Here is a 27,436-nt window from a genome sequence, read left to right on the forward strand (position 1 = left end):
TAAGATCTCATCCATTTATTTTTGTTAAGTTAGACAAGCTTTTACTTTAACATAATTTATTTCTAGTAACACAAGAGCTGCCTGTGAACAAAACCTACAAGTCTGTGGTTACCAACACGTACCTGGTTTGTATATACAGTACTTGTGAAATCAAAATAAGGATACGTTCCTGGTTGAAACTACAGATGCAAAATAATCACCTTTTTGGTTCATTTGGGAAATCCAGTTACTCTTACAGTAATCGGTGCCCAGAAGAAGTGGGCTAGTGCTAGAAGCCCTTTCTAAAAGCACCGTAACAGTCAAAGTATATTGCACAGCTATTCTCTCTCTTCTTTAATGGACTCTGGGAAATATAGGAGGGTTACAACTTTAAGATACTGTCATATGGACCATGCTTCATCCACGAGGCAAGATAAAAGCCCTGAATGGAAGCATCTTGAGAGGTGGAATGATACATAGTACTTGCTTTTTTCAAAACAGAAACATCGCAGCATTATTACAAAGAAATTACACCAGAAACATGTAAATATACAGACACTGGTGACATGACTCTTATGGTGCTGTCATGGTCAGTCCAGTCACATTACCCTTTTATTTCTACATGCTTGTTCATATCATGGCACAGAGATCATCATTCAGAAAATAGCAAGATGCAGAAAGCAGCAAGCAAATGGTCCTTTTGCTCTTGAATGTTTATTGTATTACACCAACCTTCTCAACCCGCTGCTTCCTGGATGTGTGGGACTTTCACAACTTTCACAATCCTCAGCAAGCATAGGTTGGGTAAAACTGGATCTTATCAAGCTTGAGAGCTGCTGAAAGAGGACGTTGCATGATGGTACACTGAGATACCTAAGACAGGTGCAGACTTCAGAGAGTTTCATATCCCACTGCAGAAGGGAGGCCACAGAGCAAAAGGGGGAAGTTGCCCTTTCTGGTTACTACATATGTCACTTTTCTTTCTGGAGTACAGTGGTATGAACTGTGTCCTACTGTGCCACATAAAGCCCATAATAGAGTACAGTATTGCCTAATTCTGAATGTGTGTGTCTTATAAAAAGAATGGAAGCAGCTAAAAGTAGATGAAGTTTTACAGGGCACAGCTGGGGGCTCTTCTCTCCCCTTTCAATGTAAGAACCACCCACTGATATGTATGATGAGAATACAGACACTTCTGTGGTCAATGGAGTATTAAAAAAGGATTCAGACTCTGAACTAGAAGTGGGTAGGAGAAGCAAAGAGTACCCCAGTAGGTAGGGCTAGTATGAGCACTGCTTCCCAAACCTTAGTACGTGAAGGAGATAATGTAGTTCAAACTGCTATGCAGCAGACTGTCCATTGATCCCTGTTCCATTCCCTGCAGTGTGCTTTTTGTGGTCCAATAAACCTAATCACCATCTCACGTTACAGAAAAAGACGAGAAAAGGTGGGTTTGCAATGAGTATACTGTCCAAAAGCCTTGAGATGATGCAGAATGTTCCTAGCTCCTGTTGTTGTATTGTTTGCTGATGCATAAATCTCACCCACTAGAGATCAACAAATATCTAGCACATTCCTTCTGTTTCGTATATGTGAAACAAATAATATCGCTGATGTCAGAACTATGTAGCTTTGAAAACAATTGTTTGAAATTACACAGTGCTTCACTTCCTAGTTTCCAGGGGGGAAATAAAAGAGAGAGTATGGTTCTATGATGCCACACATAGCTACAGAAACATGAGAACTGCCAGAATTCTACAATACTGTTAAGTATACATTCTTTAACAACAAGGAGTCTTGCAGCATCTTAGAGACTAACAGATGCATTGACTTTTTAGGCTATAGCCCAAATAAGCCTATGCCAAGTAACACTTGCTAGCCTTCAAGCTGCCACTGTTCGTTTCTTTTTTTAAAAAAGTTATGCAACATGTGTGTGGAACAGCATTTGGACTGCATATAATCCAACAGATAGTATATAATGAGGAAAGATAACCACATTACTCCATTAGTAATTAACCTCATTGTTGTTACTATTGTCCACTGAGGACAGTTTGCAGTGACAGAAACAGACAAATCTTTATTTGGCATAAACAAACTTGACTGTATGGTGTCTTTAAAAGAACTTTAAGTGGTTTCTTCCTCTCTTGTTTATATTTCACTCAACTTCATGTCAGTCACAAACTTGCAGATACTGATCTATTATATTAATGGTGTCCGGTGTTCATGGAGACCTAATCCCTATCTGCAGAGGATAACTTGAAGCATGTTAAATTCTTATGGGGAGTGTTCTACAGAATATGTGTGCTATAGTTTGAGCAGCCTCTACTAATAGACCATGTTGTTTAGAATGGAAATGTTGGGCTGAAAACCTGTACCTATTTACTTGGGAGCAATTCCTACTGAATGCAGTGGAACATATTTTGGAGCAGACCATATGTTATGGATAGATGTTTGTATCAGAGAGAATGATTATGGTGCTAGTTAATCAGAAGTTAAAATCACTGTGCACACAAAGCTGTAAGGAAAACTCTATTGCTGAAAAATATGTTAAATCAGATGACTGAGAGAGCACTCCTGATTTTTTGGGGTTATTTTAGCTGGCTGGAGTGATGGGAGTTGGCATGGATCAACCCCTCAGCCAATGATGGCTCACTGGAAAGCCTCACTGGTACAGACTACTGGAATAAACCCCAAAGTAGGACACTGTGGAGTGGGGGTAAATTAGAGGCAGATCAAAAGCCCCTTCCTTCCTCTGGCCAGCTCTAGTTTAAAACATATTACTTCTGCAAATACAGAGTTGACATAGGTAAACTTCTCCTACCCTCACTGGTTCATGCTAGCAGAATTTTAGAGTCATTTCCCACTTAACTCTCATCCACTGTTTTAGGAATACGCTGTAGGCAAACATGATAGTTAAAATTCAGCTGCAAACATTTGCTCATTAGTAAGCCCAGTGTAGTTCAGCGTATGAGCATGTCCCTGTGGTTATGAAAGGTCCTGCTCATATAGTTCCATGCACAAAGCTATTTAATTCTAGTATTAAATGAGCATATTGTCATATTTCCTTATTTTCTCCATTACAACAGCACATTCCTCACCCTTCTCATAGGTCACTGAATGGCTGTCTATGTATTATCTCCCTCAGCTAAGGAGAGCTACGTACAGAAGTAGGCTTCTGCACAAGTGGTTTGCTAAATTGGGAGCCACAAGAAAAAATCACATACACATTTAACATTACATCTGCCTAAGGATGCCAGCATCCATACTGCGTCATTTCCAACAGAATGTGTATTCAGTTGTGTATTCTGTCTGCATTCTGGCACAGATAGTCATGTGTCAATATCTTTTAAAATGTTAGATCAGGGCCATTATTTTTAAGAGCACATTCTCCTTTAACAGTTCCATTATTTGCTTAAAAAGAATCTAACACTTATTAAAAAATAATAATAATGTGCAGACCATTTTAATTGTTAGAGAATATGAGAACACTTGACTTTGTGGATCATAAATTTTAAAATTTCAGGCTCTGGGCCCTTTAAAATAGTCTTTCTAGTCTTTCTGAGATTCATCTCAGAAATAGAATCTTTTGGGCAAATGTGTAGATGAGATTATGTTGATTAGCTTCTAACAAGCCAATTGAAACAAAACAAGACAGAATAAGCACACATTTCCCTTTCATAAAAATAAAACTTTACCTCATTTTTTTTTTGTTTTTGAGGGGGAGGGAGAATCGGAAAAGAGGCGTGGGAACTGGGGTCCTGTAGGTACCAAGCAGCAAGAAGAGATGGTGCTATAGTTGAAGGGTTATTATCTCCCTCTCACCTTTGACACTTCACCTCTGTTTCCAAAGTGCATTTTGACCTTAAGCTCCAGTGAGTCTTGAAAGCATCCAGAAAGTGCTTTCATGATGTGAGCGAGGGCCTCCTCTGAGAGATGAGCAGCAGCAGCAGCAAAGGACCCACAAGTCAAGATTCATTCACTGATTCTGGAAAGAAGATCTCCCGGCACCGCTGGATTGTGTCCCGAGGAGACTGGATACTGTGTCCCACTGTGCGGGGGTCATCGTAGATTTCATAATCATTCCCACCCTGAGGATAAGGAAGGGCTTACTAATATTACGTTTGGTTTCATAGAACTAGGAAACTAGATGTGGCAGTGAAAATGAACAGGCAGGGATTGACAAAATACAAAAACCACTTTCACTTACTCCAGTGTATACCTTATTAATACAGGATACCAGCTTCCTCTCAGACTAGTTTGTGCCATCGAACTTTTATTTCTTAATTACATTTATGTATTGCCATTCCTCTAATGAGCTCAAGGTTGTACAGCTGGTTGTCCTTCCTTCTTTACAGGGCTTGAGTGAGTTAGCTCTGTGAGATAGTTCAAACTGAGAGAATGGAACTGAATTTCACGGCTCAGGTGGGACCTCAACCTTGTCCTCCCAAATACTAATTCAACTCTCTACTGCAACACACTTACTCTCTATGGTAGCCTTTTCATGCCCTGGGTTCCCAAATGTTAACGAGCCAGATTCCCATCATCCTAGTTAGCATGGACAATGGTGAATAGGATCTGTTGTCCAACAACATATGGGGAACTCAAGACATGGAAAGGCCATGCAAAATGCTGGAACTACCTGAGAGAAACATGTGAACTGATCTGTGTCCTATGAGTGAAAGTATACTGTGATACAGCAGATGACTGGTGATACCTTACAAGGGAAAAGTATTTCAAAGTAGAAGTCTTCTGCAAAAGTGCTATGATAATGACAATTTTTAAGAGGGAGTGAACAGAAATAATCATATCTTGCTATGATTTTGTAATGGATTTTTAAGGGGGGAGAAACTGGGATTTGGTGGACTGGTAGCAAAGAACTGTCACCAGATATAATGATGAATTTTATATCCAGAAAAATGAATACTGAAGTAATTAAATAAACAAATCTTCATTTATACTTTGCTAATGGTTCTAAAGCATCCTTCCCCAACCTTCTGCCTTCCAGATGTGTTGGATAAATTCTAACCACCTTTTGCCAGCATGGCCGGGGTTCTCAAGAATACATGCTAAAAGGATAAGATTTTTGGAGAATGTGAAAGAAAAGGAAATGATACAGAGATGGGATCCAGGTCAAAATGGCTGCTTCTGGAAAGCAGTGGACTCTGGCTCTGGATAACTGCCCCTCTCCTTTCTCCTGTGTAGCAGGTAACTTGGGTATTCTGGTGCTTATCATTTTGAAAGCAAAATGGGTCAATCAAAAAAATATAGAGGGGATAACTGTCCCTTTCTCCTATGTAATAGGTAACTTGGGTATTCTGGTGCTTATCATTTTGAAAGCAAAAAATGGGTCAATCAAAAAATCCTGGGTGTACAGAAATATATTATTCTGTAAACTAAAACAGGAAAATGTGATGCCCCTCCCCAAACCTGATAAGGGCCCTGGATTAAGTGGCTTTGATTATTTACATTCTGTTGAGGGCAGTAGGACCATGGAATGTTGTCAGTGAAAGAAAGAAAGTGAGGCAGGAGGTGAGTACAGGGAGAAACTGGATTGTTTGAATCTCTGTAGTCTGTCTTGCATGTCATGACAATCTTGGCTTACTATGAACAAGCAGCACACTGATCCGTGCAGCCCTGTCATTCCTCGTCATTTATTTATTATGATATGTGAGCCCAGCAAGGAACTGCTTTTCTAACTTGCTTGCTGGCCTTAGAGCCAGAAAATAAATCCTACAACAAATCTGGATTATTTTTTTAGGTCTTGTGGAAAAAAACAAGCCTATGCTGCCTGGAGAGATCCTGGGAGCTGCAAACAAGTAATTTTCCACGCTCTTGGCTTCACTCTCATTTAGACCAAACCTTCCTGACTTATGATCTGTAACTGGACTACACCTTCTATATCCCTTACCATTGGCCATGATGGTTGGGGATGGTGGGAGGTGTGGTCCAACAACATAAAATCCTGGTCTAGAATGCCCTATTCACGATGTCTGTACAATATTAGGGTTGCCTCTTCATTTTTCACTTTCCATACTTGTAACTCGACACAAAAATGGTTGCATCAATTGCACAGGAAGTTTCCTGTTTGCAGACTACTACATTTTGAGATGCTGAAATGAAACAGCTGTCCATTAGGGATAGAACACAGCTCCAGGACACGATTCTGAGGTTTTCCCCCACAAGATGGCACTGTTAGACTATGCTTGCTTTCATGGGGTACCAGCTTCTAAGATGTTTTGGTAGGGCATAAGAGGAAAGAAGCATCTCCAAGGACCTTTCCTGTTGACAAGGCAAGGTGTGGCACTGAGCAGGTAATTATGAGTGTGCTGCTACTAATGGAGCTGTGCATGTGATGACAACCACTTTTAGCCTTCCTGTGAGCTATACAGCACTAGTATATTTTTGGTGATGTTTGCAGACATGGACTCATAGAACTGTAGTAGCATAGAGTTGGAAGAAGCTGCAAGGACCATCTAATCATATCATCTGCCATGCAGGAATACACAACTAAATCACTCCCTCAAAATGACCATCCAACCACTTTTTAAAGATCTCCAAAGATGGAGGGTCTACCACCTGAGGCAATCTATTCTATTGTCTAACATTTCTTACACTAAAAATGTTCTTCCTAATGTTTAGATGGGATTTTTTTTCTTTTGTGTTTTGAAAACACATGACTATCTGTATCTCCCAAAGACATCAAGCACATATTTTCAAACACATACTGAATGTACTCATGTATAAGTCTGCAAATTTTAGTCAAAAAAAAAACAGACCCCCCAAAAACTGGATCAATGTAAGTACTGTGTTTTAACTCTTATTTTAAAAAGGAACCATTCCCTTGACAAATACAAGAGTTGAATCTGTCCTGGAAGCACTGAATATCCCCCCTCCCAATCCATCTAGCCTTTAGAGTGAACACAAACAGTTATGCCTGCTGGTATTTTGTAAGGTTTTTGGCATTGATTTCCTTTGCTTCATCCTTTACATCTTTTGTGACATAACCTATGTCTTACCCTCGACTTACCCATGGGCCATATCAAAATCCATGATTTTGGCCCCAAAACCTTCCCTCGCTTATACATCAGGGCAATTTATTGTTGAGTATATTCAGTAAATGGTTTTGACACATCACTAAAAGGACATTTTTGAGCCACAGTGGGGAAAAAGTGAGTGTCTTAGGGTGCACCATGCCTCTGAGAAAATTCTGCCACTTAATGGAATAAGGAACCATAATAAAAACAGCATTATCCTCCTCAGCCCCACGCAGGGTTTGTCCTCTTTTCAGAGAATGTGGGTTCAGGCAGATATACTTACAGGACTTGTCTCATTCCCAAAGAAATGAATAGTGTCGAATCTCTCCTCGTCAAGGATGTCAAGGCAATAACGCTTATCCCAGCCCTCTGGAAAGACGTCAAAGCTAATCATGCCACCTAGAGAAGCGGGATGAGAAGGACATGGAAAAGGGAGGTTTAAAAGGGGAATTCTTACTCCCCCCCCCAATATCACAGGTCTAAAATGGGTATGGGGAAAAAATCATTACATGACAAGACATTCATGCTCCATGCCTGCCTGCCTGCTGCTCTAACACATTAGTTCAATAGCTGCCGTTTCTATGGCAATGGGACTGAATGACGTCTGTAAGGCCCCATCAGCCAAAGGCGCAAACAAAAACAGTTGGCCAGGGTACACATGATGAAAAGGGTCCAATTTTGTCTGAGAGAAATATGGAGCGGGGAGGATGCTATGTTTTTAAGGTAGGTTTTAAAGGAGGAAGTCCCCTTTTCCTGCCCAGCTACTAAGAAGAACTTTACAAAGAACATGTTAAAAATGGCTCCTGCTAATTGTGATGTGAATTGCAAATACAGGCACAGAAGGAGCCCCTTTAAGCAATGGAGCTTGGTCACACCATTGGTTACCAGTGATGTATTCAAGTCTTTTACTCCAAGTCTCAAGCTTCTACCCAAATCTCAAGTCCTTGCAAGATACTTTCAAGTCAAGTCTAAAGTCGGAGCCAACTTTAACAGAAAAAAGGTGGTGTTAGGGGTGTGTGTATGTGTTTCAATAACTAGAAAATCAGGAAGACATGCCCAAAGTTAGGTAAATTCTTGGAGAGGAACAGTCATCAACAGTGATGTAGACTTGACTTGACTAAATTCACGACTTGTATATTTTTAGTGACTTGAAGAGGCAGTTGAGGTTTACTCAATAGCCTGTCCTTGCTGCATATTGGAGGAACCTTCTAAAGTTTTTGAAAAGCTTTAGAAGGATCCTTCTGCCTCAGGTTTCCTAATGAATTTAGGCCAGCAAGTCGGTCACTAAAAATATACAAGTCACGAATTGAGTCAAGTCAAGTCTACATCACTGTTGATGACTGGCAGTACAGAGTTTTGCTACAGGCTCCCAAACTGCCACTCTTGCCTCTTTGGACTACCTCTCCTGTAGTATGAATAAATTAAGCCAGCATGTTAGTGGCAGCAACAGATGGCCTTTGCCAGCAGCAGAATCAGGAATAAACTGTTCACTGTTCTTGGGTGGGACAGTAATCCTATTCATATGTCAGCCATGTGAAGACCTAAAGCACATAACTTGGAAACATTCATTTTTTGGACTACAATATCCAGAATTCCTTCCATGGGGATTCTGTGAGATGTAATCCAAAACCTAACTTTCCAAAGCTCAATTAACACATGAATAAGGGACCCAGAGCTCATAGGATTTCCAATGCATAAGAGCCATCAAAAGTACAGCTGTCTTAACCTTAACCTTTTCCTGAATGCATACAAGTCAAACAGCTGAAAGTATAAAAGCTGGGAGGCATGAGAAGTAGTACAGGGATGGTTAATGTATGAATGCTAGTGGAACACTCAGTGCAAAGCACCATTACTGGCCATAGCGCACATCCTGATCTTGAAGGATCTTTACCTTTCGCAAAGAATAGTTAATTAACTGTCCTTAACAAAGTTACTAGGAAGTAAGTCTCACTGAAGGTAGAGTATCATTAGGAGAAAAGAGGGATATCGGATAGACAGCTAAATAGATAGATGATAGATGATAGATAGATAGATAGATAGATAGATAGATAGATAGATAGATAGATAGATAGATAGATTGTAGGTGGACAGGACTGTTGAAGCCTTAAAACATTTACAGAGAATACAAAAAGCCTGTCCAATTCAGAAAGGATTATCTTTGAGACATAATCTCTCTTAAATCAAAGAAGCAAAGCTCTACTCTGTCATTTAAACAGAAACAGTGCTTTATAGTTTTTTTCCCAAGAATCCCCCAAAATAAATTGTGCCAAACAGCCAAAGTGTCTGAAAAGCACTTCTTATTATTCTCACCCCGAGAAAACCGCAGGCCCTTGCCAGCGAATTCCCTCTGCAGGGCAGCTACAAATTTCTCTCGGATCTTTTCTTTCTGCAGAGGAGACAACAGAAAACAGAGAGAACTAAGCATAAGAGTGCCCCTCATGTTATTTTTATCCTTGTCAGACTGCATTTCCCCCCATGAAAATCAAGGTTTATATGTATAGGGTCCTGCAGGCTTTTCAAGAGCTGTGAACTGTCAGATTAATCTTTCTGCTCAGCTCTGGCTTCCAGGCAAGTGATCCTAGCAACAGGCATAATACTTTCCTATTCTTAAAATAAACACATACACAGACACCACCACCCTCGGATCTGAATAGAGTATCACATTATTTATTGTGTACCACAATAAAGCATGTCAACAGACTCACATTGCTCATTCCAGCCTAATGTTCTTTTTTTTACCTTATCGAGCTCAGAAAATTCAATTCGTTCCTCCAAAGTGCAGCTTCGACCAATGGGAGAGATGTTCAGCATCCCATTGCGGAATTCTATGAAGGTGCCCCTTTGGCATATTTTGGAGAAGGGGAGAGGAAGAAGGAGAAATATGAATATGTGGTAGTGAAATAAGACAATTGGGTAACTTCTTTAATATAAAATGAGTCAGAATCATCCTATCATAGTGTAACACAAAGTTCAGGGGTAGCCATGTTGGCCATACAGCAAAGTACAATAACATTCAAAATCCACAGAACAGTGATATCTTTATTGTGTGTTGTGTGCCTTCAAGTCATTTCTGACTTATGGTGACCCTAGGGCGACCCTATCATAGGGTTTCATGGCAAGTTTCATCAGAGGGGGTTTGCTATTGCCACCCTCTGAGGCTGAGAGAGGGTGACTTGCCCAAGGTCACCCAGTGGGTTTCATGGCCAAGCTGGGAATCAAACCATGGTCTCAAGAGTTGTAGTCTAATGGTCAAACCACTATGCCACACTGTAAATGCACAATATACATATACATACATACATATGTGTGTGTTTGTGTACACGCACGCACACACACACACACACACACAGAGGAGAAAAAAAAATAGAACTATGTTACATTTTTTCCTGTTTGCTTTTTTAATACTTTGACTTATGAAGAAGCCAGTGGAGCTTCAAAAGCTTGCATTGTGACTTATGGCAACACTATCACAGGATTTACTTGCCAAAATTTGTTCAAACGGGGCTTGCCATTGTTTTCCTCTGAGACTGAGAGAGTGTGACTTGCACAAGGTCATCCAGTGGGTTTCCATGGCCAAGCACGGATTTGACCCCTGGTCTTGAGAGCTGTAATCCAACACTCACAGCACTACACCACGTTGGCTCTAATGCAGAAAATGTACTGAAATCAAAACCAGAAGTACCCAAAGCTCTGTTGAATCCAGTCCCCCCATAGACCAACCCCTCCCCACAGCAATCCCCCAATCCCATTTTCCTCTGCAATCCCTCACAAAATGGCAACAGAAAGTGATGTTACATTACTTTCTGTTGCCATTTTGAGAGATGACCACAGAGGAAAACAGATATGGTGGGGTAGTACAGGGTTCTGGGGTGGGGTATTTTCCCGTTTTCATATTTGTTCCAGTGTGCCAAAGGACTCTTACTATTTTTTTCCAACAAAAATCCATCAGTGATACCTTTATTGGCCAACCAAAATGCACAATTTACAGATGCCTGCATGTTGTTTCAGTCCTTAGTAAAGATGATATGCTGGAGAAGACATCTTTTGCAGGCAGGCCCCTCCTCGTGCTGGTCATGTGGCAATAGGAAGATTTTCAAAGTCCAGGAAATTTAAAGTCTATTTGCATCTCAACAGGGCAGGCATCTGACTAACATCTCCAATTGTTTTTTTCTCCTGTTTGGTTTGTAACATTTTGCCTGATGAAGAAGCCCATGGACTTTGAAAGTTTGCAACAAGTATATTGTGCATTTTGGTTGGCCAATAAAGGTATAACTGATGGATTTTTGTTTGGATTTGTTAAATGGCCAACACTGCCACTCCTGCATATTTTTTCTAAAACAGTCTAAGACGGCTAATCCTTTGGAAATTACCACCCTTTACAGTGAGCATAGGACAATGAGTTTAAAATGCTGGTAGAAAGATTAAGGGACTATAGAGCTATTAAGAAATAACATTCTTGTCCAAAACTTTTTGTTACTTTTTAGCTCTGCCCTTATTTCTTTCAGCAGTACCAGTCTATGTGTTCACAAGTTACCTGGATGGTAAAAATAGAAACTGGATGCCCTGAGAAAAGGTAGGACCATTACCGTTTCTTGGGCAACTTTAGAAGTGCCATGTAGTTGAGGCAGAAGTTGATTAGTTCCTGCAGAAGTTCCTCTCCAAGATGGTTCTGGATAGCCTGTCAAATGAAATCAAAGGCCATGTTGACTCAAGGGTGAAACTTTTAGGTCCTTTCTCCCCAGTCCATCTTTGAAAGAGTCTCTAGTGCACCCTCTCTTGAAGAGGATCCCCATATACCCAGATCCATGTGAGAGGCACCACTCTGCTATTATTTTGTTTTGGGTAAGGAGCTTGAGTGTGTGGTCGCTGGGCTTCATACACTTTTTGGAGTAAACAGATTATTTAGACCAATGCTTCCTAAACTGCCTGATGTAGATGAAGCTAACCCCAATGTGCCAGGGATGGTTATCATATTTATGCTCATTGCCTACAATTGCTTCTTTCTTTTCTGGAACTTCTCCTGGGACTGGTGTGTGGACTAGCACTGATTTGGACCCATTTCAATCTTGTTTTAGATCAGTGTTGGTACAAAACAGCATTTTTGTGTGGACTAATCACTTGCTCTGGTGAAAGATGGGGAAGTGCTGCCCTGGATATCTTGGTGGGCTTTTAAACCATTGACCATGGCACTCTATTGGACTGTCTCTGTGGGATGAGAGTAAGAATCAAGATATTATAGTGCTTCTTTTATGTACAGAGCCAATTCCAAACATAAGCACTGTGAACTTCTATCTAGCCCTATGCCTACTAAATGCCACAGCATTCAATTCTGTCCCCTGTGTTATTTAATGTTGATGTGAAGCTGCTAGGCAAGGTCTTTAGGAAGCTATGTTGAGTCCCAATCAGGGAAAAGGGAGATAGAAAATGATGATGATAATGATGATGATATAACAACAACAATAGCAACAACAATGGCATTAAACTCTACTTCATGCTGCCAGAATCATCAGAGACCATGGTCTTTATCACACGTGAACCTGAAACTCCAATCCGGAGCCTTTCTGAAGTGAGGGGGATGCAGAGTCACTTTAAATCTAAGGCAATTCATGTGATTAATTATCACGTGTGAAGGACAAAATTGTGCTCATTACTGAGGCAAAGTGGAGCAAATGCAAAATAAATTACCACACCAGACGGATTCAATGATTTGAATTGGCACCCTTGCGCATGCTCTGGACACTGTCATCCTTCCCTGCTTCTGCTGTTTTCCCCCTCCATAGCACCAGGACGTAGGAGGCCAGTGGGAGCAGGATCGGGTTGATGGAGGAGGAGGAGGATGAAGCACCAGGACACAAGGGCTCACTGGAGGTGAATAAGGAGGAGGATGCAGGAGCAGGATGCATGGGGCACTGGGGGCAAGATCGGGGTGCAGGAGGATGCAAGAGCAGGACGCAGGGGGTCACTGGGGGCGAGATCAGGGTGAATGAGGAGGAGGGGGATGCAGGAACAGGAAGCAGGGGGCCAAGGAGTGAGATCGAGGTGATCTTCCATACCAGAGCAATTCGGATTGAAATTGAAGTGAGCTTGGAAACAATTTTTGTGAATTCGCTTGTTACCCAATTCACCCACATCAGGAGTCACTTTGGATTGACTTTGGATCTGGCTCGGAACTGCTTCCCATAGAAAGCAATCACGTGTGATAATACATCACGTTTTAACGTGAATTCACATGGTTGGATCAGGAGTGACTCCAGATTGGAGCTGCAAAACCCATCGTCTGATAAGGGCCTATGTGGATATTGTTAACAGACCAATCATCAGCGGATGATGTAATTGTTTTGTATTTGGCTACATAGCCAGATGCTTCTGTGATCCTCCCCTCCAGGTATGAATGGCCATGAGTGGTAGGTCTGCAGAAAGTCTGGGATTGATAAATGGTGTAACATTGTAGTAGTTTCATATGTAGAATGCTGAGACATGCAGGATTGCAACTATTATGTGGCAGCTACGTTTTTAACAGCTTCCTCTTACTACACTGGTTCTAAAGGAGCTGCATTGGCTGCTGATACACTTCTAGTCTGAATTCAAGGTGTTGGTGTTGATTTTGAAAGCCCTAGATGGATTGGGACCTCAATATTTGACTGAGCACTGCTTTTGATATATATCTGCCTGAGCCTTTGAGGGGGGAGCCTAAAAAAATGCTGCTCAGAACTGAAGAAAATGATGCTCAAATTATGTTTGAAGAATGTTATGTGATACAAAATATGTTTCTGATGTATCACCCTTCTCAGGGGCAATACAAGAAATCCAAAAAGAGAAAACACTAGCATCCACTCAACTAACAATTGCATAAAGAAATGACATCAAGAGATAACAGAAGAATAAAATTTAATGAAGCTAAGCTGGATAACTTAGGTGCTGTTATAACATCTATATTATTATCTAGGGTTTTTTAAAAAATGTTTAGTACTGTTCACTACTTGTCATTTCTTCTCAGTGTCTCTGAAGAAGATGATATACAAAAACACACTGGGCATACTGTTGTTATTTCTGACTAGTGTAGACCCACTGAATTAACTGGATTTATATCTGTCAGCGTATGGCAACTCTATGAATGAGAGACCTCCAAGTCACCCTATTATCAACAGCCAGGGACGTAGCCAAGAGGGGGGGGCAGAGGGGGTTTGGACCCCCCCCTTCAGGCATGGGACGTCCTGGGTTCTATCTTGCCTCTCTCAGTCTCAGCCTCTCTTTTGTAAAGCAGCCTCCATTTGTGTTGGAGAGGCTGCAGACACCAGGCTCCCAGCTCCTGCATGATCCCCATTGGCCAGGCAGGGAGGAGGAGGGGGAGCTTTTCCATTCAGCCATGCTGGGACTACAGAGAGAGAGAGAGAGAGAGAGAGAGAGAGAGAGAGAGAACTGTGGAGGAGGCAGCAGGCAGAGAGGCAGTGCCTGGTAGGACTCTCTCTGGGAGGAGGGAGAAGGAAGGAAGGGAGGCTTTCCCCAGGGTTTGGCAAGGTTTCTTCAGGGAGGGGTTGCCATTGCATCCTCTTGAGGCTGAGAGTGAGTGACTTTCCCCAGGGTTTTGCAGTGAGAGGGGTTGCCATTGCCATCCCCTGAGGCTGAAAGAGTGTGATTTAGCCCAGTGGGGCATGTTTATGTCCAAGCAACAGATCAAACCCTGGTGCTTCTCTACTATTGCCTCCTAATGTCCCTTAATTCTATTATTATTATTATTATTATTATTATTATTATTATTATTAACTGAGAGAGTCTGCTTCCTCAGATGCATTTAGTCTCAGAGGTGCAACAAGATTTCTATGATAAAAGGATTTGTATTAATGTGGTTTTTTAAATATATATATTATTATTTTTCACTTTTAGTTGGTTGTGTCCTCCATTTTTTGAATGTCCTACATTTTGGGCTAAATTTTGTCCTACAATTTGCCCTACATTTTATCCTTGATTTTGTCCAACATTTTTATACGTTTGTCCCGGTTTGGTGGTAGTGAATTATTTTTTGAATGTCCTACATTCCCTATCCATATACAATATAGTAAAATGTACAAAACAACAACAACAACAACAACAACAATAATAATCTCTTATCAGCTAAAGGGTGAGTCTCCTTTATCCAAAATGCTGAGGACTAGATGTATTTTGGAGTTTTTCAGGGCTTGGTATATTTATATACGTATGTATAATGGGGTATTTTGGAGATGGGACCCAAGTCCAGCCATTAAATCCCTTTATGTTTCATATGCATCTCATAGACATAGGCTGAAGGTAATTTATTACACAATATTTTTAAAATGAGCTGTCAGCAAAATCCTGAGACCATACCAATAATTCAGTAATTTATCTAAACCTTCAGGATTCCCAAGTTTTCTTGAGTTGGGGTCAGACCAGATGCTCTCATGGCCAGTTTTAGAATAATTCAGATTTCAGAAGTCCAGAGAAAGGAGATTCAGACTCTATTATGTACATTTCTTCTGATAATGAACTCAGGTTTTCAAAAACAGTCATTTCTGGATTTTTGCAACAACAAAAAAAGAGGAGGGTCTGTGATTCAAAAAAGCAAGACGCTTCCTTCCAGCCTTGTTTTTTATCTTTTTAAAAATAAAAATAAAATAAAGTACAGTTAGCTGGCCCCTTTTTAGCATGTCAATGGAGATGCTTTGACTGAGAGTTCCTGCATGGCAGAATGGAGTTGGACTGGATGGCCCTTCTTGGGGTCTCTTCCAACTCTAGGATTCTATGATTCTATGATCAATTCATTAACATACGGAATCAATCTAAGTGGGTCACCAATGAAAGGTCGGCTGCAAAGGTCTGGGCCTCTCTGCCCTCCTGCCTTGGAAGCAAAGTCCATTTTACTTTGCAAGGAGTTTTTATTTTCCTTATTTTCGCCTTTTTAAACGAGTTTCCCCCAAATTCTGCCAGATGATGAATTGGGGCTGTTGAGTCCTATGGCCCTGCTACAGGCAATGCTAGACTGCAGGTCCCATCATCCAGCAGCACCACAGACTGCTGGGAACTGCAGTCTAATAAGGCTGCACACTGCAGAAATAATCCAGTTCGACACCACTTTAATGCTATGGAAAATCCTGGGATTTGTAGTATGTTGTGGCACCAGAGCTCCCTGACAAAGAAGGCTAAATGTCTCACAAAACTACAATACCAAAATATTGTTGTTGTTGTTATTATTATTATTATCTTATATCCCGCCTTTCTCCCAATATACGAACTAAAAGTGGTGATTTTCCATAGCATTAATCTAAAGTATGTCTTTCTACAATGTAGATGGACACCCATTACATAATTTGTTGGGGATGCTTTGATTTGGATTTCCTGCATGGCAGAATGAGGTTGGACTGGATGGCCCTTGCGGTCTCTTCCAACTCTATGATTCCATAATTCTATAGCACTCTGATCCTACTGTGATTTTAATTGTTTTCAAAATTATAAAGTTTTAAAGTTATAGTCTTATAATACAAGCCATGCACTGATGGACTATTGCACTATAATTTTTTATTGCTTGATTTTATAGCCTGCCTTTCTCCCAAAACAGGATTCTCTTAAAGGGGTTTGTTTTTCATAAAAAGAAAGGGAGGTATAATGTCTTGGAATTTAAAATTATGATAGATAGATAGATAGATAGATAGATAGATAGATAGATAGATAGATAGATAGATGGATGAGTCTTGGAATTAAAAATTGTGTGTGTGTGTATGTCTTGGAATTAAAAATCCCTCTTGGAAGTGGGAATAAAATGTTGTGTGGATGCAGCCTGGGTTCTTAGCTCAGCTCAGAAGTTGGAATGCAGTGTCTCAAAGCGGAACAGAGTGTCCCGTGAGCATGAACAGGGTGGCGCGCTCCATTGCTTGAGCAGCTGCACTTTGCTTTATCGACCTGAATTTATCTGATTTAAACCTTCAGAGGAAGGACTCAGTTTGCATCTGCACTGAAAAAATAATCCAGTTGGATGCCACTTTAACTGCCCTTGGCTCATGTCAGGAATGCTGGATTTGTTAGTTTGTTGTGGCATCTGACAAGATGGCTAAACAGCTCTTCAAAACTACAAATCCCAAGATTCCATAGCACAGAGCCATAACGGAAGTTAAAGTGGTGCCAGCCTGAGGTAAAAGCTCGACCCTCTTTTGTGTCGGGGGGGGGGCCCTCTTAGCTTCTCAAAGGCTCTTAGTCTGGACCCCCCCTTCCCAAAATCCTGGCTTGTCCCTGCAACAGCCCTACTCAGGTCTTTGCAAACTCAGGGCTGTGGCTCCCTTGATTGAGTCTATCCATATGGAATGTGATTTTTCCTCTTTTCCTCATGGTTTCTACTTTGCTGACCATTGGTGTCTTTTCTAGTGGTGCAGTAACAAGAGCAACAATTCTGTGTTGACTCACATTCAAGATTTGAATCGGTAGATATACTGTCTCCAGTTGAGACTAACCAACCAGATTCCAACCATTGTGTGGCAAAACATCATTATTTAGGATCCCCCATCCTGTTTTTGCCTTCCTTTTAATTTGATTATTCTGTCGATCATATACTGTGGGGAGCTTGGGATGCCATTTTTTTTCTGTGAGAGATTGTGCAGGGAGGGAAAGGTAGGAATTTGTAACTTGGATTGCAGAAGGACCATGGAGGCTCAGCCTACCTGCTTGGAGACTAGCTGCCCATTCTTGTACTGCACAGTGCCATTTTCCGCAAAGACATAATCAAACTTGTCGAGGACTGTGGGAATGGATTTGTAGGGAAGGGAAGAGGTTGAGGGGAAGATGTGAGGGAAGAGAAATGAAGGTCAGATACATATTTAATGCATTTTATTTGGTCATTCAGGTGGCTAAGGTCCAAAAATGATTATAAAGATGTATAAGAGCCTTATGGTTGAAGGGTGGGGTATGAATACCGTAAATAAATACATAAATATAAATAAAAGAATTCTGTGATCTCACTAGCACTGCTGTCTTGATGGACTCTACAGTGATGCTCAGAATGTCATTAGTGATGCTCACACAGAGTAGTACACATTACTAAGTGAGAAAGCGTGTATGGAATGGAAATACCATTGGAACCGAATGTTCGACTGCGACTCTCCAATTGCTTCTTTTGCCTAGCCTAGTGATCCCAACCTATCGCACAGGAGCCCTTAGGGCTCAGTACGTCAAAAAGGTTGGAAACCCTGGCTAGCCTGTACCTATCCAGAAGGGTATCTCAGCCACATACACAGCAATCTTCAACCTATTGACTCACAAGTGAACCTCTGTGTGTTCATGGGGTCTCATTTGAAGATTACTGTGCACAGGACTACAGCTGCAGTTTATTAACACTGGCCTTCCTAGAACCAGTAAATTAGTTATTGCTAAACCAAGCAGTTCATGTTCCCTTATGTCCAAGATGAGCAGGTGTGTGGCACTCCATATATTGCTCAACTGCAACTCCTATCAGTATAGCCAGTGGTGAGAGATGCTGGGAGTTGGCAATGCAATAACATCTGTATTTAAATTGTTAGTTTGCTTCCTCTTGCTTCAGAAGGGTTGATTCAACACAAAGAAATACCAGTGGCACATATTGTACCAATTCAGACCTGTGGAGGAAACTTTGTCTATAATATCAGATCCTGAAATGAAATGATACATTCCAAAGGCAGTCACACCACATATTTTCCCTGCATATGTGAGCTGGCCACATGAATCCCAATTTAATTTTTAAAAAATCTTGCAGTAGACTTGTTGTTATGCATCAGCAAAGTAATGGGCATAGAGAAAGAAGGTAATTTGCTCACCTTCGTCACCTTCTCCTAGCGTTCGGCATCTTGGAGTAGTCTGACACCCACCACACCAATCATCATCACCTTTTACGCAACTCTTAAGAAATTCTGCTACTTCTGGCTCAATTTTCTGAGTACAATGGAAAAAGAGAGAAATTACCGTTTGTTTGAAAAGCCATAACTAGCACACACTGGTATCTAGGCTTGCCACAATGGAAACCTGAGAGACTGTTGAGTTGCTGTTGGGCCTTCAAGTCATTGCAAGAATGAAACTGGAAGGCTCCCTGTATGGCTGTGCAGAAGAGGAAATGTCAGCAATGTTGCTTGTTGTGCAACTAAAACAAGCACCACTTGCTGAAATTCCCCTTCTGTAAACACTATTAAAGGAAGAGGAAACATCTCCAGTTTTTACTTTGTTGTGAAACAAACAAAAATTGAGGAGTCTTACATTGCCCTAAAAGTTAATAAATACACTGTGACAGCAGAAGGAGTTTTTGTCAGCTGGGCACCAGGTGCCCAAAGCGAAAGTCCTTAGATTTACATTTGGCAGATGTGGAAGAGTCAAAATCAATGAAAAGCAAGACGTACAACCCACAATTTCACTAACTGGGCTACTTTAGGAAGAGGGGAGTTTCTACCATTTCGTCCTAAATTAGTCTCCAGAGAAAGTGACAAACCCTGCCTTGACTCTCTGTGTGTTTTAAAAAGAACTGCTCTAATTGCATTTGAAACAGAGGATGGGTGACCACTTAAAGTGCAAGAATGGGATGGGCAAATGGCGTTCCTGTTCCCCCCAGATGGGCTTTTGGAGCTGACACGTGTCTCTGCTCTGTCCCCTAATTCAGATGCCTCCCATCCTTGGGAAAAAGATCTTTGTAATTGTTGCTGCTGAAATGGTGAGCCAATTTGCCCCCTTTACTCTTCTCTGGCCCATTCACATGTGTTGGTTTTTTTAAACCAGAACGATGTCTTCTCCCATGCAGTCCGGTTTGTTATTCACAGCACGGAACTGCATCTTTCCAGGTACCACGTTTATCCGCATCTCTGTGAGTTTGGTTGCTCACATGTGTGGGCATCCTTCCCTTGTCCCACATCCACCAGCACCCCTCAGTCAGACAGAGGGGACTTGGCATCCTTTCTCTCCCCCTCCACTTTCCCCTCTCTTTTCTCCCCCAGTGGTGGCTGTTCCGCTGGAGAAGTGGAGCTTTCAAAAGCGTTAAAGGATGGAGAGTTTTATCCTGAGTCTATTCAGGTCTATTTGCATCGTGTTCACACAGATGATGATGATGTGAATCTTTTGTAAAATCTTGGAGGAAAGCCTGATATCAATTACCCAGGGTAAGTGGGGTTTTGGCAGTCCCCACACCCCAAACCTAATCAAGTGCTCCTTTGGCCTAGAGGTTTGATTTCTCTCTCTTGATGCTGCACAGACAATGCTTACCAAGTAACAGTAGGCAAGTTCTTATATACAAAAAAGGCTACACAGTGAAGCAGGATGCCATTTGTTGAGCCCTACAAACACTCCTTGTGTCTCCTCTGATACACAAAATTTGGAAAGAGATCTGGGAGACTTTGCAAGCAGAATGTCCCAGGTTCAATCTGTGATCTCCAGGGACAGCTAGACATACACCTTTCTGAAATCCTGACAAAGACATACCACTGTGTAGAGACGAAGGCTTTTAATACAAGTATGAGTGTTGTGGAGGTATTAAGGGGAACATTTCATCTCCAGCCAGGCTTGGACAAGTTTTTGGACATAGCTCCCAGGAGCCCTAGTCAGAATAACTAGTAGTCATGCTGGTCAGTTATATGGGAGCTACAGTCTCAAAAATATTTTTTCAAACTTTGGGCCTTGAGAAAACAGGTTGATCACAGTCAACCTCTGGATCCACTGGATCTAAGATTGTTTAATGTTCCTGAGAACCCCATGATTGGGCCCCTGTCCTTCAAATCATTGGGGGTGGGGAAATTGTTAAAGAAAAGAAATAAAGCTCCCCTCCACTTTGGCCTGTACTATCCATTTCAGGAGCCAGTGTGGTGTAGTGGTTTTGAGTGCTGATAATGACTCCAGGGGACCATGGTCTGAATCCATGGAAACCCATTGTTTGATCTGGGCAAGTCACATTTTCTCAGCCTAAAAGGATGCAATGAAAGAATGCAACTACCTCAGATATGTCCTGTCAGGAAAATGCTATGATAGATTCTTCAATAAACTGGAGTTGGCTTGAAGACATATAATAACAAACAACCCCTTCATTCTATCCCACTTAGGACGGTCCTGCCCAGTCTGCTGTGATCATTCTGTTAAGGTATCTTCTTAAAAAATGAAAGAAAATAAAAAGCCTATGGTCCAAAACACACTGCAGAAATAATCCATTTTAAGACCGCTTTAACTGCCCTGGCTCAATGCTAGGGAATTCTGGGAACTGTAGTTCTGTGAGACATTTAGCCTTCTCTGTCAGAGAGCTCTGGTGCCAAAATTTACTACAATTCCCAGGATCCCCTAGCACTAAGCCAGGGCAGTTAAAGCAGTCTTAACTGGATTATTTCGCAGTGTGTTTCTGAACCTGTGTTTAACAGGCAGAAGGAAATGTTGCAGCTTCACTGAATAAATGTAATCAGTGTACTGAACTGTATTTTCATTATCAATGTCCATGTATTTTCATTGGTGAAAATTCCACCAACCGTTAAAATCCACAAGTAAGAAACCTCTAGTGGTCTGCCCAGCTGTGAGTTAAACTTAAGCACTCAGAGTACATATTCTTCATAGACACATTGAAGGGAGCAATTTTCTAAAATAATTTGTTATCTAGCAAGGTCTACAAATAAGTGTAGTACTGTAATAATAAACTTGGAAACAACCAACTACACCTCATTTATGTTTCTTATTTTGAAAGATCTATAAAGTAGCAGTATTCTGACCATTTAAAAAAATTTAAAGAGCTTATATTGGGTGTTCTGTCAGTCCACAGAATTTATAGAAAACATACAAAGAATGTGTTATGTAAAATATAAAGCAAAGATACATTAATCACAACACACATACACGAAAAGAGAAAATAACACCAGACAAAGCTAATGTTTCTGAGAGTGTACCAACTGATATAAAGGCCACATTCATGGCATGCAGAAAGTCCCAGGTTCAATCCCAATATTTCCAAGTAGGGTTGGGAGAAACTTTGGTCTGAAATCCTGAAACCAGCTGACAGTCAGAAAAAATAATATTCACCTAGACAGGAGTTTGGATTAGAAATTCTGATGATCTAGACTATATCAAGTTTAATTGACAGCATAATATTACTAAATGGTGCATGTTAGTTCTAACATAATTTGGAGTGTGGGTGGCCCTAAGGTGGCATCATGTAAGATGGATATCTGAGCCTAAATCAGGGTAGGAATCACACAGCTCTCCAGATGTTTGTTGGAGTGCAAGTCCCAGTCACTCAAACCAATGGTCAGGAATGCTGGATGTTTAGTCCAAAAAATCTAGAAGACCACATTTCCCACCTCACCTAAATCCAAATACTAGCCCCTAATAGACACTCAATAGGATTCACATAAGTGTGACTTCTTGTTTGTGTGCCTTCAAGTTGTTTTCAAGTATGGCAACCCTAGGCAAACCTATCACGCGTTTTCTTGCAAGATCTCACAGAGGGGCTTTGCCTTTGCCACCTGAAGCTAAGAGTGTGTGACTTGCCCAAAGTGGGTTTCCATGGCTGAACCCTGGTCTCCAGAGCATAGTCCAATGTTCAAACCATTTCCCCACACGGTTCTCTAAGTGTTGACTCACTTTTAGCAAATAATAATAATAAAATAATAATAATAATATAATAATAATTTGTTTTATTTATATACTGCTATCCAAAGATCATAGCGGTGAACAGCAAGTAAGCTAATTAGCAAGTAAGCTAATTTGCCCCCAACAGTCTGGGTACATTTTAGTCGACCTCGAAGGATGCAAGCCTGAGTCAAGCTTGGGCCTTTTGCTGGTCTTGAACTCGCAACCTTGTGGTTTTGAGTGAATGGCTGCAGTACAGGCATTTAACCACTGCTGCCCACAGGGCTCCCACTGATTCACTGGCTGTACTCTAATTGGGACTAACATTTACATTTAGACACTGTTGATTCATATCAGGCACTATGTGCATGCTCTTTAGACTCAGCAGGCAAGGCGCCTAGTCTGTTTCTCCTTCTACTTTTCTCTTAGTTATCTAAGATAATTTGTTGCCTGAGGTAAAAAGACAAATCTTCTTTCTTCTCTTTGAGTAAAAGACACCAGAGTGACAGGTGAATCTTCCGCATATATTGATGAGAAAGCATCCTCCACTGATGAGGATAAGGCAGGTTCCAGCCCAGCATACTCACAGCATTTGCTATTCAACTGCTACCTCAATGTGCTCAGAGGTCCAATTCTGATTTTTGGGCTATCCTAGACAAACAGATGGGCCACAGGATTAGGAGCATATCCTGGGCTACGTCAATGGTCCAGTAACTCCCGGGGTAGAGTTAAATACAACGGGGTAATAAGTTCAATATAAAGAGTGGAAGACCCAAGTCAGAAGCAGAAAGCTGTTCAACTCTGGTCTAAACAGGTCCTATACTTAGACAGACTTACATAACCTCAGCGTCCAACTGCCCTGCAGCCACTGGAATATCTTGCTTCAGTTCTTTGACAACACAGATGTAATAACACCTTCGTTTTGTGCTGTAGGGACAGCTCTTGATTGACAGGAGGGAGAACGCAACCACAGCTAGAGAGAATTTTGGTTTGCCTGGTCAAGCGTTACATATTCCGGAAGGGGGAAATGGTTAGCATCATGGAAGTACTTTAAAATATATGAACTAGAGGAGACTCCTCTTCTGCCATTCCTGTGTTTCAGAGATATTTAGGATACTGACCAGGAACCCTTTAATTGTGGCAAAACTGAACAATGCTCAAGTGACAGCCAGTGTTTATTTGACCAGCCAAGCATGTGCTAAAAGGAGAGTATTAGGCTTCCATTAACTCTCTTGAAAGGCCACACACTTACCTCTTGTCCTGCAAAAATTAAAATGTCTTGCCCCACAAATGCCATCTAGGGATCACAGGGCTTCATCTCACCATGTTTTGGGCTCTTGAGAGTATTTTGGGGCATTTTGAGGTGGGATAATTTTTTGTGGGAAAATTTTGCGAAAAAATTGTTTGATCCCTGGAGAGTCCAGGGGTAGAAATGACCTCCACAACGCTTAGAGGTCATTTGCGGGAATTCAGTTGCAAATAAATAATTAAATAAAATGGTTGACCTTAGGAGCCATAAAAACATCCCTGAAGGGTTGTATTGGCCCATGGGGTGCACTTGTCCACCCCTGTGAATAGGGTTAACTTTTATCCAGACTTGTCTAACACTGTCCATCAGTTGAGATAAGGCCTGTCTGTGAATGAACAAATGTTGCACTTGCAATACAAGTAGTTCTTGTATTGGTATTTTGTGTAAGATGCCAGAAAACTATCCTTGTGAACTGAAAATCAAGAGGAGATCCTGGCTCAGGAAGGCACTGTAAAGTTCCACACAGGGGAACTATGACATACAACAGCAACATAAATCTTCTGTGACTTCCAGGGGATCCTCCGGAGGACCCAAGGATGCTGGCGTTGTATGCCTTCAAGTCTCTGCAGTGTATGGCGACCCTCAAAAACTAATCATGTTTTTTAAAATAAGATTTGTTCGGGGGGGGGGGGGGAGTTGCATTGACTCCCCTGAGGCTCAGAGAATGTGACTTGTCCAGGTCATCTAGTGGGTTTCATGCTGAACAGGAATTGAACCCTGGTCTCCAGAGTCATAGTCCAACACTCAAACCACTACACCCTGCTGCCTTTAGGAAGGTAATTGGATGCTGCTCTGCTTCACGTCCCTATGGTCAGTAGGGATGCATTAACAGACACAGTGGATTTGGGTGGAGAGGTTTGGTGACTGTGTGGTCAGCAAACATTTCAGCCTCTGTAATAATAAAAAAGTGAGTTATGCAAGGTGTAAATTGGATTTGCGCTTCTGTAAGTATAAGTTCAACTTTGGTTGTATAACTTCTTGTGTAATGGGATGAGGGTGTGAAATTGACACAGCAAGATGTGTTACAGTCAGGGTGCGAGCAAGACAAATAGGAGAGAGTGGAAAGAAATCCCCTCCCCTTACCAACCAGTCAATTAAAACTGAAAGTCATCCAAGAAAGTTTGAGGGCAGACAAAAAGAAAAAAGAGAAAGCATTTTCATATGAGGCAGAGGTGCAAATGCTTGCCCCACATGGCTCCTCTGCGGCTCAGCCTCTCAGGAAGAGAAGTCCGGATGGAGGAGGAGGAGGACACAGGCAAGGCTTCACGCGCACCGGCTTTCTCCTGAGAGAGGGCGGCGAGAGAAGAGGAGACGGAATTAATATTAATAATGAAGTATTAATATTAATATTAATTAAAACTATCTGTGGCCTGAAGAAGTTTACCATTTTAATTTTGGTGCCTTCCTAATGCAATTGGTGCAAGTGATGTAAAGGAAACCCAGGTATGGATATACTGGAATACGCTTCTGATCCCTGGAACAGAGTGGGGGGAACTAAGACCTGGGTGGGTCTGTTCTTCCAGAAGCTCCAATCTAGCCCCAAATAGCTATGCCCTCTACCCTATAATACCACTCTTGTTAGTTACCCAGACTTTTTGTGCCCTCCCCCCCCCGCCCCATATCTCTTTTAGAACAGAAACTAAGCTTTCAGCTTAAATAGGCGGCACTTTTTAACCCCCTGTTGCTTTGGTCTGCCTCCCCTGCTCCCGGAATGGTCCATACTGAATGTTGTCCTCCACATTAAATGCCAGAGATAAAAACAGTGGCGGGATGGTCAGTACCCTTGCCCCCTTCCTGGCTTGTGCATTTTCTTAGGCACGGCCCAAAATGTGTCAGACTAAACCATGCAACCTCCCCAACCAGTGTAGCAATACTGGCTGGGGATGGCAGAAAAGAAATTTGTTTGATGTGTAGTTGCTCACTTGTCTCTAGTAGTCACCATCCAGATTGACACACTTGACCCTCCGAATACCTGATTTGGTAGAAGTCTGCAGATTGCACCTTATAGATTCCTCGTAAAGGAATAATTATCACCCGGACGTTATTATGGATACTGATTGCATTTTGTCAGTGTCATAATTGGTCCCTAAAGCCTAATTGGAAGGTTTGCCCACAGCAGCCTTGGCCCGGTCTGTCTGCACCCTCCCTTGCCAGACCTCTTTCGACCCAGATGATCTCCAGGGTACCTCTTCCATCATGGCCAGGGATGATCCCTCTCCTCTTGGGGCCACCTGGCCTCCCCTCCTGGGTTCCTGGGGGAAAAGAGGACATTTGTCACCCTGAGCTAAAAGCGCTTATAGAAATGTAAATCTATGCTCTCAGTCCTCTCGAAATGGAGGACACTTTGGAACTCCCCTGGACAAGAGCATCATATACATGGAAATCCCTGCTTCTCGGTCCTTCTCAAAATGGAGGGCGCTTTGGAATTCCCTCTGGGCAGAAGACTGAAAAGGAGGACGTGTCATGGAAAAAAGGAGGGCACGTGCTCACCTGAGCTGAAAACCCAGGCTTCTTAGTCCTTCCAAAATGGAGGGCGCTTCGGGGTTCCTGCAAGAGGAGGAGGAGGCAGAGATGGAGGACGCGGGGGCCCTGCCTGCCGGCCCCTTACCTGCCGAGGCGGCGTCAGGTCCGTCCACGTCGAAGAGGCAAAAGGACTGCCTGCCACCCGGGGCAGCCTCAGGGGGGGCGGCGGAGGCGGCGGTGGTCATCCTGAGCAGGGCCCCTCCGGCGCCTTCGGAGCCCAGTCAGTCGTCAGTCCCCTGAGGAGGAGGGAGGGAGGAGGCAGGGAGCGGAGGAGGAGGAGGAGAGGCCCGAGAAGCCATGGCGCCAGATTAGGCCCCGTCACGTGACCCCGGGAACCGGCCTAGTAGTGGCAGCCAACATCTCACTCACTCACTCCACGCTCCCACGCCAGATTAGAGGCCCTGAAGGAGGGGGCTCCAAAGACTCAGGACTCAAGGCAGGCTCCAGGAGAAGGCATGCTCAAATGGAGGACATGGCCAAATAAAACTCAAAACCTCCCAGGAAGACAGGTGTTATTCTGAGGCATGCTCAAAATGGAGGACATGGCCAAAAACACCTAAACACTCAAGAAGTTAGATTCTGTTTAAGGCATGCTCAAAATGGAGGACATCAGAAAAGGGAGGACATGGCCAAATAAAAGCTCAAACTCTCCTCTCTAAGAAACATTTCTGCTTCTTAGTCCCTGCTCAAAATGGAAGACTTCCAAAGGAAAAAAAGAGGAGGAGATGAGCAAATAAAAGCTGAAAGGACTCATGTAATGTAAATTCATGCTCCTGGGTCAATGTCCAAAATGGAGGACATTCAAGAAAGAGGAGGACATGACCAAATAAAAGTTCAGAACACTCATAGAAAGGTACATTTATGCTTCAGGCAGCTATAAGGGAGGACATGACTAAATGAAAACATTCACACTCCTATAATATAAAGGCAAATTCATGCTTCTGAGGCATACTCAAAAGGGAGGACATTCAAGGAAAAAGGAAGACATGACAAATAAAAGTTCTAAACGCTCATATACAGGTAAATTCATTGAGGG

General features: G+C 42.1%; 1 protein-coding gene across 4 annotated transcripts in view; it reads right to left on the reverse strand.

Moving 5' to 3' along the window:
* Nucleotides 1–27,436, reverse strand: part of PMM1 (phosphomannomutase 1) — a 38,198-nt gene continuing 10,762 nt past the window's right edge. For all 4 annotated transcript variants that reach the window (XM_042468282.1, XM_042468284.1, XM_042468286.1 and 1 more), the window contains 5 exons: nt 11,600–11,691; nt 9,753–9,852; nt 9,324–9,399; nt 7,297–7,412; nt 1–4,067 (listed from right to left, as the gene is read on the reverse strand). In XM_042468282.1, the coding sequence (XP_042324216.1) occupies nt 3,945–4,067; nt 7,297–7,412; nt 9,324–9,399; nt 9,753–9,852; nt 11,600–11,691 (507 nt within the window). In that variant the 3' untranslated portion in view covers nt 1–3,944. The remainder of the gene's footprint in view (nt 4,068–7,296; nt 7,413–9,323; nt 9,400–9,752; nt 9,853–11,599; nt 11,692–27,436) is intronic.

This window comes from Sceloporus undulatus, chromosome 5 (genome assembly GCF_019175285.1).
Source record: "Sceloporus undulatus isolate JIND9_A2432 ecotype Alabama chromosome 5, SceUnd_v1.1, whole genome shotgun sequence".
Lineage (NCBI taxonomy): Eukaryota > Metazoa > Chordata > Lepidosauria > Squamata > Phrynosomatidae > Sceloporus > Sceloporus undulatus.